Source organism: Microcaecilia unicolor, chromosome 10 (assembly GCF_901765095.1).
Source record: "Microcaecilia unicolor chromosome 10, aMicUni1.1, whole genome shotgun sequence".
NCBI classification, from domain to species: Eukaryota; Metazoa; Chordata; class Amphibia; order Gymnophiona; family Siphonopidae; genus Microcaecilia; species Microcaecilia unicolor.
In genome coordinates this window covers 53,519,573-53,532,470 of record NC_044040.1, presented here as the reverse complement: position 1 = coordinate 53,532,470, position 12,898 = coordinate 53,519,573, and the positions used below count along the sequence as shown (strand labels likewise).

At 41.4% G+C, this 12,898-nt stretch overlaps 1 protein-coding gene across 1 annotated transcript in view; it reads right to left on the bottom strand.

The window, feature by feature from the left end:
• Positions 1–12,898, bottom strand: part of CTTNBP2 (cortactin binding protein 2) — a 321,332-nt gene that overhangs the window by 68,612 nt on the left and 239,822 nt on the right. Inside the window, 1 exon segment of the mRNA XM_030216832.1 lies at positions 3,260–3,415. Within this exon segment, the coding sequence (XP_030072692.1) occupies positions 3,260–3,415 (156 nt within the window).

The following is a 12,898-nucleotide window of genomic DNA, read 5'->3' as shown; positions in this document are numbered from 1 at the left end:
CATTTAGCAGGCGCTAAATCTGTTAGCACACCTTAGTAAAAGGACCCTGTAAATTGTAATTAATTTTGATGCTATAGAAAACTCTTGACTTCTTTCTCGGTTTTGGAATAATGCTTCATCTTAATAAGAAGGGGGAAAACAGTTAAGAGCTAAGATTTGAAAAGGAATGTAAGGGTACACTGTTAGTTTTAAATGGCAGGGAAAGAACAAAGACATGTTTTATTTTGTTTTGTGTCACTTCCCTTGAGGAAGAGCGCAATGTCAACATCTCATTCAATTTCGGTCATCTTAGCAAGATTTACAATGACAAACAAAACAGAAATTAAAAAATGAAGTTTTTCCTTGCATATCCCTACAGTAGAGCAGGCTTCCCCAATCTGCTGTAGTAAACCCATAGCTAGTTGGGTTTTAATTACATGCAAAATGAATAAACATCAGATAAATTAGCATATGCTGAAGACCCAATGCATGTAAATTTATATCACTTATTTTTATTGCTGATATCCTGAAAACTCTACTGGCTGTGGGGTCGGCCAGGAACAATACCCTTCTGCTCCTGTCTGGGACTGTGCTGGGATACAAAATGGCTGCCATGTTAGGGGATATATGTCTCCACCCTGCCCCACTGAGCTATCGATAATGATTCCTGGGTAGGTTATGAGGGAGGGTGTGACTCTGAAGGAGAGGTGTTTAGGCTACAGGGCAGCAGGGTTTGGACACTAGCCATTGAGCCAGCATAAGTGCCTACGCCTAAAATTAGATGTCTAGTTAGTAGTCTACAATAGTAGTTACGTGCATAACTAAGGTTATACAATTAATTCACTCTCAGTGTGCATCATCCCAGCACCCAATTTTATATGAACTTTAGAAAATTACCCCCACTGTGTCCTATTTTATGCAACTAATGCACGAGAAATGCAAAACCTTATCACACTTTAGTAAACCCCCCCCCCCCCCCCAATATTTTGTACAATATTACAGAAGTCTACATAGCACAGAATAAAACCCCATATTCTACCAATACAAAGTCAAACTGATAAATGCTTTAAAAAATTCCTTAAGCTGTTCACCTGCAGTTGCCTAGTGGGAACAGCCATGTTGACCTCACATATCATAGGATCAAATCTGTTCAGGGCAGTGTGTTTTTGTTTATCTTTATATTTCATTATATTTAATATATTACTGCTTAGAACACCATCATAGCAGTCTACATCAAGTCAAAGCTAATAGAAGGTGAAAAGAATGCCATATAATTGACAGAATAGGTGAAAGAATGAGAATAGCACAGGAAAAGAACCCTACTGAAAGCCAACTTATGTGCTATTCACCTCTACTTATATGCAATGTCATTTGTGACATCATAGCCTATATGGGCCAATCAAACACAAGAAAAGCAAAGTGAAGTGTGACTCTCCTGATCCCAGTGCCTCCTCAGGGAAATTTCTTGAAGATTTTTCCAGAATTTACAAAAATAATGAAATAACAATTTAACTATGTTGTTTCATTCAAGATGAGTATTACTCTTTTCCTAAGTATTCTGTAGCACTGGGCAGTATAATAAAGAGTACAGCTTTTATTTTTTTTCTTTTAAATATAGGAAGTGCTAACAATAAAAAAAAACACACACAGGCAGATAATTAAAGCGATTTAAGCGGGCATCAGAGGCTTCTGATTGCTCAAATCTTTTAGGGCCACCCAACCACCATTCAGCGGCACTTAACTAGGCAATGCCAGTGAATATTGGCTTTGACTGGCCAACAAAAAAGCGGGCAGGTCAGGGGCAATACAGGGAATGGCATTGGGGAGAAGCCAGCAGTTATGCAGGTGTTGGCAATATTCAGTGCTGGCACCCACCATAGCTAAGAAGACGAAATTAGGACAGCTCAAAAGCACTGAAGCATTGTGAGGCTGCTGATAAAAGTCATTTTGGAAAGGTAGCCACTAGGAGAAGGAGCAAGTGGGCTTTGTTCCTGCCCTCACTGTCACTGCTGGACCACCAGGGATTGCAGATAGGCCCGGGGGGGGGGGGCTTAACCTGCATGTAGGAGGGGATGAGGGAGGGAGGATTGGGATAGCATGATAGGAGGGAGGTAGAATCAGAGTGCCAGAACTGGAGAGGGGCGATCAAGCTGGGGGAGGAGGGAAGGGAATTGGAGGGCCTCTGGAATTTTTTGTTGTTGTTGTTATGCAAGTCCCGGCCAGTATTCAGTCAGGGCCTGCTTAACTTACCTGCGTGCGTCCTGGCTCAATATCAGCTGGGACCTGTATAAACTCCAGCAGTGCCCACACATGGTCTATCAATGAATATTCAGGGCTAATTTAGTCGGCCACAGTCAGCATTTTAAAAAAATGCTGACCACCTCTGGCTGAATACTGACCTGATAGACTTTTTGAATTGTCATGCTGGCATCATACTGAATGTGGTATTTTAAAGAAATTTAATTAGTGACAGACAATAAAACTGAGTGAAAACTAGAGCATCAATATTAAACCAACTGTTCTTTCAGAACCACCTTCCACCCCCTTTTTTCATGCTCCATGTTCAAACCCCCTTTTCAAATGACTTACCTGGAAGGCCCTGGGGAACATTTCCAGCCTGTAGGGTTTTGCAGCTGTGGCAACCCTTTAGCACCATAGAGACCATAAAGATGGCTGCCTTTCCTCCTTGGGACTCAGTAAACCACCTTCACAGCTCCCCTAGGCTCAAATGGCACAGAGGACACAGAGATGTCAAGTTACCCAGATCCAAGCTGGAGATTTTGAGACAGTCCTGGACTTGTGACCACCCCATTTTGGTGCATTATGGGACTTGCAGGACTGATTCCAATGGGCAGGATCAGGCAATACAAATCCCACACTGCTTTGGGATGCGAGTTCAAAACCAGGACTCGCCAAAAAGTCTCCAGCCTGGAACTGGGTAGCTTGGCATATCTGAGGACAGAGCTGTCAAGTAATTCAGTTTTAGAAGGAAAACCTTTTAGCCAGTGCTGTTTTTGAATGTACATCCCAAAGCAGGGTGTAATTTGTAGATCCTGATTCAACCCAATGAAACCAGCACTACAGACCCCATAATGCACCATGATGGGGATGTTAGAAATCCAGAAATGGCCCTAAATATCCCTCCTGGATCTGGGTAACTTGGCAGCTCTGAGAGGCTCTAAGCCCAAATACTAATCACTGCAGTGTTGTATGTTAGGCAATGGTTCTGGCTTTTTCATAATTTTGTGAAATATTAAAAAAAAAAACTCCATTGTTTCACCTCTCTGGAAAGTACAGGGTTGTGCAGATCCACGGTTATCAAGAGGTGCCAGAAAGTCCTCTAATAATTCAGCTAGGGAAGCTTTCTCCAAATTCTCCAGAATCACAATTGTTTTCTTGGTGACAGAAGGCTGTTTCAACACTGGGATCAGACATTCTGTAGAATAAAGTAAGGTCATTACAGTCTAATTGTGAAACCTGGCAGAACACTGCAGTTAGACTAATACAATAACAGGAATTAAGAAATTATTCAGTTTCTGTTGTTGCTCAAGCTTCTGGGATTTAAAAAAAAAATAGAGCTCCATGAACAAGTTAATTTATTCCAAAGCAATGAATTATTAGAGTGCAGCAAAGGAAACGAATGATTGAAGTTAGGATTATAAACTTAGAAAAAAAGATCTTAAAAAGACATCAGGCCTCATGTCATGAGGGAAATAATTATACAAGGAAGAATTTAATGAGTATTTTATGGCTTTTTGCTGTAGGATGGCAGCACTTCGGTTTTCTGTTATTCAGTCAACCTTCAATAAAGTAATGTGCTAAATAAAATCTCAAAAAATGCCACGGGGCACACATTTAGAAAAGCTGGCTTGTAACGAGTGGACAGGAAAGAAGAGAGAAGGAGATGCTTTCTTCCACCTCTTTATTCTGAAACTAGGCAACCAACAAATTAGGGTCCTACATCCTAATAAGAATTTTTCCTACAGAGAGAAAATGGTCATTAAAAATCCATTTTAGAAGGGGAGTGAAAATCTCTGACCCAAATGATGGACATTGGGATCTAGACCTCCAACCCCAGATGCCGGTCATAAAAGTGCTCCACTGGAGGGATAAGGGGAATTTATCTCCTTAATCCTCCAGTGGCTCATGCCCCCCCACCCCACCTGAAATCAAAAATGGCAAGGGAAACAGGGCTCCGTGCCAACTCAGGGAAAAATACACATTTATGTTTCTCAAATGGCTGACATAAATATTTATGTTCCAGCACTGATGCATGTTTATGTTACCATTTCGTAACACAGAGATGCTCCTGTTCCAGTTTTGCTTCATTGATATTTTAGATGCCCATTTCTCTAAGGTTGCTCCAACTGGATGTAGCCGGTGCATGAACATCCATTTTACTATGTATTTTAGAACAGGCTCTATTTCAGTTGATCCTGTTCTAGAACACTAGTGGAACTTGAGATGCCCTGACATCAATGTCTCAAGTCCCGTTTGTACATCCTTTCTAAAATTCCACTCTGTGTTTCTTTATAAAATACTAGTGTAGGGGGCAGAAACTATGCCTATATTGGAAGTGAGACATTTATATCTGGGAGCTGAGTCTTTCGAGCTGACTCTTTGGGGAGAGAGGATTTTAATGTATAATGCTAGATGTCCTAGAGGCCATGTGCCAGGTAGCAGTCAGTAATATATGTTCTCATGGCAGGTAACATACAAGTGTGTCTGGACAAGCGAATGCACATTCCAAATACAAGCATGGTATTTACTAAATTTTTGTGTGTTAGATTCTTGATATACTGCCTTTCTATGATACATCTAAATTGGATTGCATATTGCATACAGGTACTTTTCTCTGTCCCTAGTGGCAATAGAGAGTTATATGACTTACTGAGGGTTACAAAGAGCCATAGTGGGAATCAAACCAGGCTCCCTGCATTCTCAGCCCACCACACCAACAATTAGGCTACTCCCCCACTCTTTAGTAATACCCATGATAATGGCGGGATACTAGTTTGGTCTTGGAAGTCCTGTCTAAGCACTTTACGTTCTTTCATTCATTTCTACTATTGAATACTATGAAGAAAACTAGATTTTATGATGTGCATTAGGGAGTCTAGAGACAGGAATTCTAACAACATGCCCAACCCAGTGAAGCAGATGTTGAGTGATGGTAGCTTCCATACTTAAGGACCTGGCCTGATAACAATACTAATATCTGTTCATTCATCTTCCTAGATAATGCCAAAGATTTTCCATAAGCAGCACTGATAGAATTCCTTGAGTTCCTTCAAGTACCTTTATGTTGTCTACCTTTAAGTATATACAGTAATGTAGAATCCACAACAGCACTGCAAACCATTCATTTAGTGGCCATTTTTATGTCGAGGACATTGAAGACTGTTTTCGGGGAACATCAACAGTGCACATCCAACGCCGGTGTAGCTTGATTGCCTCATTTATGTTTGCTTTGGGTTACAGATTGCTGATAAGAGAAATGGTCCACATTGTCCCTTGAATCTGATAATGGTGCAAAATACCTCCGACGCTCATAGTGCTGCACTCATGGTACTACAATGGAGCCTGTTGTGTGAAAACCTCAGCTATGGAAACATGACCCCTAGCAGTATTACTGTGAGAATACCTCTAGGGATCATTGGTGCCATTTTGGAAGAAGGCACTGGAGAGGAGCAAGAATGACTGGAAATTGCTCCTGCCTACACTGTAAGACACCAGAGGGTGAGAGGCTTTGGATGGGGAAGGTGAAACTTGTGGTGGGAGGGCCTTTGGGTTTACGAGGGTCTGGTTGAGGTTGTACAAGGGGGTGGGTCCATGTTTGGGGAGCAGCCCATGAAGAGCTTTCAGACTGGGGAGCCACTGGGGATTGGATGCCAGCCACTTTAAGAAGCAGGTTGTTCAATAAGGCTCTTGTGAGCTGGCTTGCAAGTAGGGTTGGCTCTTGTGAGCTGGCTTGCAAGTAGGGTTACTCTTTTACCATGGGAATCAGAAACCTGAAGTACTGAGATACTGCAGATTGATGACTCCTGTGGTAAATGAAGATGCGGTAACTGGTTGCCTTAATAACTTTCTCCCTTATAATCTGCTTGGACTAAGCAGATTACAAAATTACAACCATAGATAAAATAACATTCTAAACAACACATAATATAACAAATAAGCAAAAAACATCCATGTGGTGCCACACAAACAGCAGTATATCTTAAAAAGGATGTTATCTGTGAATTTTCAGCAGCATCACCTAGATTGATTGTGTCACCGAAAAACCTATAACCTAAAAAGCACAGTGTATTCGTTTAAAGGAAATGGCGACCACTTGGCTGAGTATTGGAACAACCTTCCTGAGCCCTTACGCCAAGCCCCCTCCCTGCCCGTCTTCAAGTCTTTGCTTAAAGCCCACCTCTTCAATGCTGCGTTCGGCACCTAACCCTTACCGTTCAGTGAATCCAGACTGCCCCAATTTGTCTGCCCCTATCGGACCGACCGTTCACTTGTCTATTAGATTGTAAGCTCTTTGAGCAGGGACTGTCTCTCTTTGTTAAATTGTACAGCGCTGCGTAACCCTAGTAGCGCTCTAGAAATGTTAAGTAGTAGTAGTAGTATTATCTTGCTGCTGTACAAAACTGCTGAGAAGCCAGGTATACTATATCTGTATCTTCAGAGCACAGACTGTCACAAAGTAAAACCAATAATAACTCTTTTTATCCAAAGAAGGCCCTAATTCATTTTACATCTTAAAAGGGGTAATTGTACAACTGCTTGCTTTAGTAAAATATATGTGCATCACTTTGTAAGTCTAAGTGCTTCGAAAATATGCCTCCATAGTTAATTTTCAAAATGAAAGTACATAGATTCTTTCATATTGAAAATTACCCCAGGATACTAAGGCACACATATCTACACCTACTATTTGGCATGTAGAGCTTTTCTGCCCAAATTTATGCACATAATTTAGAATTTTCCAAACTGTGCACAGCAAATCCCTGCTCCAAACCCACCTCTGTGAATACCTTTGCTCGCCGCACTAAAAGTTCAGGTATACAGGTTGCTTGCATGGCCCTTTAGGCACATACTTACTTTAACTTTTTTTTACTGTGTAAAATCTATCATAGAATTACTGTGTAAGCAGCTCAGAAGGTCTGCCCGATGGGTGGGATACCAAATGTTAAATAAACTTGAAACATATCAGATACGCAGTTCAATAAAAGCCCATTGTTTGCATAGCCTGTGTTAGACATGCTGGGGCCCTGATAGTAGCATACCAAGGGTAAGACACTGGGTACAGTCTGCCCCAGGTGTAAGCAGTAAGAGGGTGGATTTAACAGTTGTGTGACCGCAGTCTACATGGAGTTGGCCCTCTCTGACATAACTTCCTCTTCCAGGGTAGGGGACTAGCAGAGCTGATAGCAAGCTGTGAGCACATGGACGAGCAGGGTGAACCACTGTAGGTGGCAATTAAGCTAGGTATGCCACTGGGCCCAGGGCAGAAATGTGGGAGGGGGTCTCCCCCCAAGTGCACCAACAGGCTGGGCCTCCTTCAGTTTCAGACAAATGAGGAACCCCTTGTGGCATGAAGGCCCAGGGTAGTTGCCCTATTTGCACCTCCCTTGCTACAGAAATGGCTTTAAAAATACCTTTTAACATACAGGGCCACTTTTGGGGTGGAAAGCATATTTGGTCCACACTTTGCTGGTAGTTGATTGTTGATAAAGGTCTTCACAGTAACAAGTTCCAGGTCGTTCTCAAGACCCTGGAGTTTTCATCTGATGCTTTCTCTTCCTGGAAATGGGGTCTTTGCTTTGCTTTTGCCTGGCACGTCCATGCTGCAGTAGGTCCAGGTGTATTGTACACTATATGCAAATAGTTCTTATAATTAATCAGCATCCTATTAAGGCAAGAAAAGTGCCATTTTTTTTCACACCATCTGGCTGATTTCTAAATGAACGCAGCATTGAGGATGTTTTCATGTGTGACATTTGCCATTATTGTCTCTTTCAGGTATCCATAGTGATTAGTCCTTTAGTGAGTTTTTAAAAATAGTTTCTGTGGCTCGGTGCAATTACCAGACATTATGCAGTTTTATAATTAAGCTTCTCTAGATATAATAGACTTAACCGAGGTCCTGCTAGGTATCTGCAGGGTTTTACAGGAGCAGTGTATGTGCTCTCTCTACTGCTTGCCATGGAATAAGTTGTGCAAGTGGATTGCAATATGTTTAAATGAGGCAGCTTCGTAACTGAAGTGTGGGCCAGTCTTTTAAGTTCTTATCCTTAGTCTGAGATGGAATTTCAGCAATCTCAGAAGGGTGACACCACAGATCTTGAAAGGAAATAATGAGGGGGCCATACATGCCAGAGGGGCCTTTTTATAGAGCGACAGTAAGCCCAACTCAAGCTTACCGTTCACTATTCTGGGGCTACTGCTGGCCCAACACGGCCGCCATCGGTAGTTCTGGGTTGAGAGTGCATCATTTCCGGGGGGGGGGGGGGGGGGGGGAACTCCTGGAAATGGTTAGCGCTGTGTTAACCCGGCGGGTAATTGTCCATCACAGCGTGGGGTAAACGTTTTTTTTACTACACGGCCATTTTGTTTTGGGGGCTTTTTATCCACTGCGGTAAAAAGGGCCCTGGCACACAGGAAAAACGGCCCCTGCTGCTACCGCAGGGCCTTTTTTCCTGAAGCTTGTTAAAAGGACCCCATAATGAGGTTGATAACCTATTTTAAATTCTGTGCATGAGCTGATCTCAAGCCTCCATAGAGGGAGCTATATTCCAAGAAATGCTGGACTTCTGACACATTAAAAAAAAAATGTCTAGTGTGAATATTTTAAACTTGGCTTAAGCATACCAAGCATAATGGCACTAATGCTACATCTTATAGCAACACAATGATATCAACTGAGATGCAATATCAGAAAACTCTAACAACCTCTCCTTTTATCAACTTTTTATTTTTTAAAACTCCTCGGCAAACACTTCCCCCACAAAAAAATCACTGGGTCCCATACAATAAGACTTGTAACTTATAGGACACCTTCTTTTGAATGCCCCAAGGCCCAAGGATAAAAATTCCTAAAAAAGTCAACTTTGAAAATCAACAGATCTTATCTTTAAGTACATCACAGACTTTTTCCCACTTATGTAGAAAATAATGTCTTCTGGCAGTCAATGTTTCCATCTCATAGATATACAGCCCTGTTTTAGATAGGTTTGAGAAGTAGGAATTGAGACATGCAGGACAGTGCGTTTCAAGTAGGAATTGAGACATGACGGCCAGTGCGTTTCAAGTTTCACTAGTAGAACAGAATCTGCCAAAATAGAGGCTGTTCTAAAATACAGATAACTGAACACTTACCCCCTTTTATCCTATTATATAACCAGAGATAACTGAAGTTGTAACTATGAAGGCAATCAATTACAGGTCCCACAATAAAGCTAGATAAATAAATTAATCAATGAGCAAAAGCTTTCTTACACAATATGCTTTCTTTTTGAGATTTATAAAAAAACGTTCCTGGTTACAATGCCCAAGCAAAATGGGAATTTGGGGAGACCCACTTTCCTTCAGCAGAGGCCCTAAGGAGCACAGCCAATTACAACTTCTTTGCCCTACCTTCCACTTCAATGATTCCATGGAATTGAGGCAAGAGAGTCTTCATGTAGCCCAATTGGCCTACTAGCCCTATGGCTTTGCAGGGACTTGCAGCCACTGAGTTGTGCATTGGCATGGCTGTTGCAGTTCTGGCTGGTGAGTCAATGGAAGGGCCATTAATGCAGATCACTCTTGCAATGAGTCTCTTGACAGCGGGCTCAATGCCACACTTGAAAATGAGCTCTTCTAGGCAAGACCAGCCTTGGCCTATGGGGGAGCACAGGCCAGAATGGGCACTAGAAGCTTGGTATTTGAGGCTTTTCACACTGGTTTAACAAGCTTGTAGACTCTGGTGAAGCTCCAAGAGATCACCTTAGAAGCAATATGGACTGCATCAAAATTTCTTCACAAGGTCTGTTTGAGATTCATTTAACTTGGATAGCTAGTACTCCTAAGATTTAAAGTTTGGATAGAGAGACGATGAATGAAAATGTCTTTCCTCTCCTGCAAAAAATGCATTCATTCCCTTTCCAGGGTAGATGTACGGTTGGAGAATCAGGTGCACATTCAGTATCTGAGGTTTCCTCTGGTACCTTGGACAACAGCTGTCTTTGAGAGGTCTGGAGATCAAGTTGTGAATATAAACACCTTATTGGTATTCTTTGTGTTTTTTTTACAGGATAGAGAAACCCTTTTGAGACTTCTTCTGAGGCTTTATTTCTCAGTGAGAGGGTACGTCAACAAGTATTCAAGAAAGGAGGAAAAAGTGTTTTGTTTTGCATCAGGAAAGTCTTGCTGTAGATGTGAAGTTTCAACTTAGGTTTTGTATGTTTTCAGAATTCTGTGCATGCCTCTTTTGAATCACCTCAGTTGAAGATTTTTCTTGGACTCTAAAGGGAATCCATCAGTGGGTTGGTATTTCCTACTCCACTGCCTTACTTATTTCCTTTTTTGTTTTTTCTGTATTGATTACTGTATTACTTTTCTGTGAGTAATTTTATTGTAAACCGCTCTGCTGTACTGCATGATTTGAAGGGCAGCATATGGAGAAATAAACTAACATTTGGGAGCCAGGTTTTATTGATAAGTGGAAGTAGTCTTACTCTTGCTCCTTTTAATATTTTCCTATAATTGTTTACTCTTGTCTGGCATGTTATTCATGGTTCTCCTTCTTTTTGTGGTGTAGTTACCATCATTTTCTAAATAGTTTCCTTTGAGATTTTTACTTTGGTTCTCCTTCAATGATGGAAGATTACGTTTCTTTATCAAGGAGTCTGTTTACTAAGCTGCGTTAGCGGCTTCCACGCGGCATTGCCGACATAGCCAGCCATGCTAGCGGCTTAGTAAACCTCAGCACAGATGTTGCTTTGCTTTATATTGTTAAAAAGTAAATAAAAGAAGGGGGTAGCTCATTTTTTTCAATGGCCTTTCCCATTTAGTGCCCATTGATTTTGCACAGCCAGTACCTGTCGGACTTGCACACACCGATGCTTGTGTCTATAGTATTTGATTTTAACCGTTTTGTAATTTATTGTAATTGAGTGAATGATTTATTTCCTTTATTATATGGAGTTCCTTTTCTTTGATTTTGTGTTTAATATTTGCATTGTTAACTGCTTTGATCTTTTGCAACATAAAGGTGATATATCAAGTTTTAAATAAACATAAACGTCCCTAAATTTCCAAAATTCGTCCAGGGTAGTGTGACTCCATATTAACAAATATATTTTCAGTAGTATCTTTTTATTGAACTAACAACCTAAACTCCCCAAATTTGTCCTGGGGAACCAACACCCAGTGGATTTTCAGGATATAAATAATGAATCTGTATAAAATTAATTTGCAACTGAACTTTGGAAGCTGGGGACTGCTCCTGATGAAGATATTTTCGAAACGGAGTCTCTGTTGAGTAGCAACCCATCTTGTTGCAGATATATAAGATAAGGGTCAGTCCTGTACTATATAGTATTTGATATTGTTCCTGATGCACTATATTTGTATTTCCTAGAGTGGTTATTTATAAATATAACTATTTATTTTGTGTGCAAATATGATTGATTTGTTCACTTATGGCACTCAGAAGGTATAATGATGCAATGAGAGCATTTGAAGAACTCTGCATCTTCTCGATGGCCATTTCATATTGGTTGTTCACAGACTTGATTAGTCCTGACTAAAAACTTTCTGTTATCACAGTGGTTCCCAAACCTGGCCATGGAGGTACCCAGCCATTCAGATTTTCAGGATATCTGTAATGAATATTCATGTGAGAGGTCTGCATGCACTGTCTCTACTGCATGTAAATCTATCTCATGAATATCCATTGTGGATATCCTGACTGGCTGGGGTGCCTCCAGGACCAGGTTTCGGAACCACTGCATTAACACAAATATTTGTTATTGCTATATCTCACGTTTATAGGGCAGATTTTCTTTTAGCTTTAGTTTTTCTAAACTCCCCATTTGTTTTGGGTGTTCTTTGAGAGATGTCCAATATATGCAGATATATTTCATTCATATGCATTGTAGATATCTTGAAAACCAGACTGGCTCAGGAGCCACCAAGAAAGATTGGCAAGCCTTGTCTAGTTTCCAATAGCTAATCACATATGTAAGTTTGCTCATAAAGAGATATCCCCCATAACTTATTTGTTATCTACAAACTTCTCTCTCAACTGAATATCTTTCAAAAATACCCTGGGTTACGGGATCGAGTACCGAGAAGGGGAGATTTTATAAAAAGACAATAATGAAGTACATCAATCTGTTTTGCTGTTACTATTCAAAATGAGGACAACTTTGAAATTCTTAGGGCAGCATGCAGTAGCGTAGCCAGAAGTAATTTTTTGGGACACACAGGGTGGACTGGTGTGTCCACACATTTCCTCTCTGCTCTTCTCCACCCACACCCCCCCCCCTCCACCCCCACAATCACATTAGAAATCATACTTTTGCTAGTGGGAATGCTCCAGCCCCAGCAGCCGAAGAGATCTGCTGCCTGAGGCCCCCCTCCCCGCTGCTTCATGAGGCAGCGTGGGTGGAGAGGGGGGGACTCAGGCAGCAGACCTCTTCTGCTACCAGGCCTTGGGCATTTCTTCCAGCCATTCAATAAGCACTACAATTTTGGGGGGTTCTGAGCCCAAAGTGTATGGGGGGAGAGCAAGCCACCCTCCCTACTGGGCTATTCCACAGGTACCTGTAGACCAAATTTCAAACAAAAATATCCTAGGAAATTTCCCTTTGGAAATTCGTGCAGTGCACACAATGTGGTACTTTTATAGCAGTATACCCTGCCTTAGCATGAGAGCATG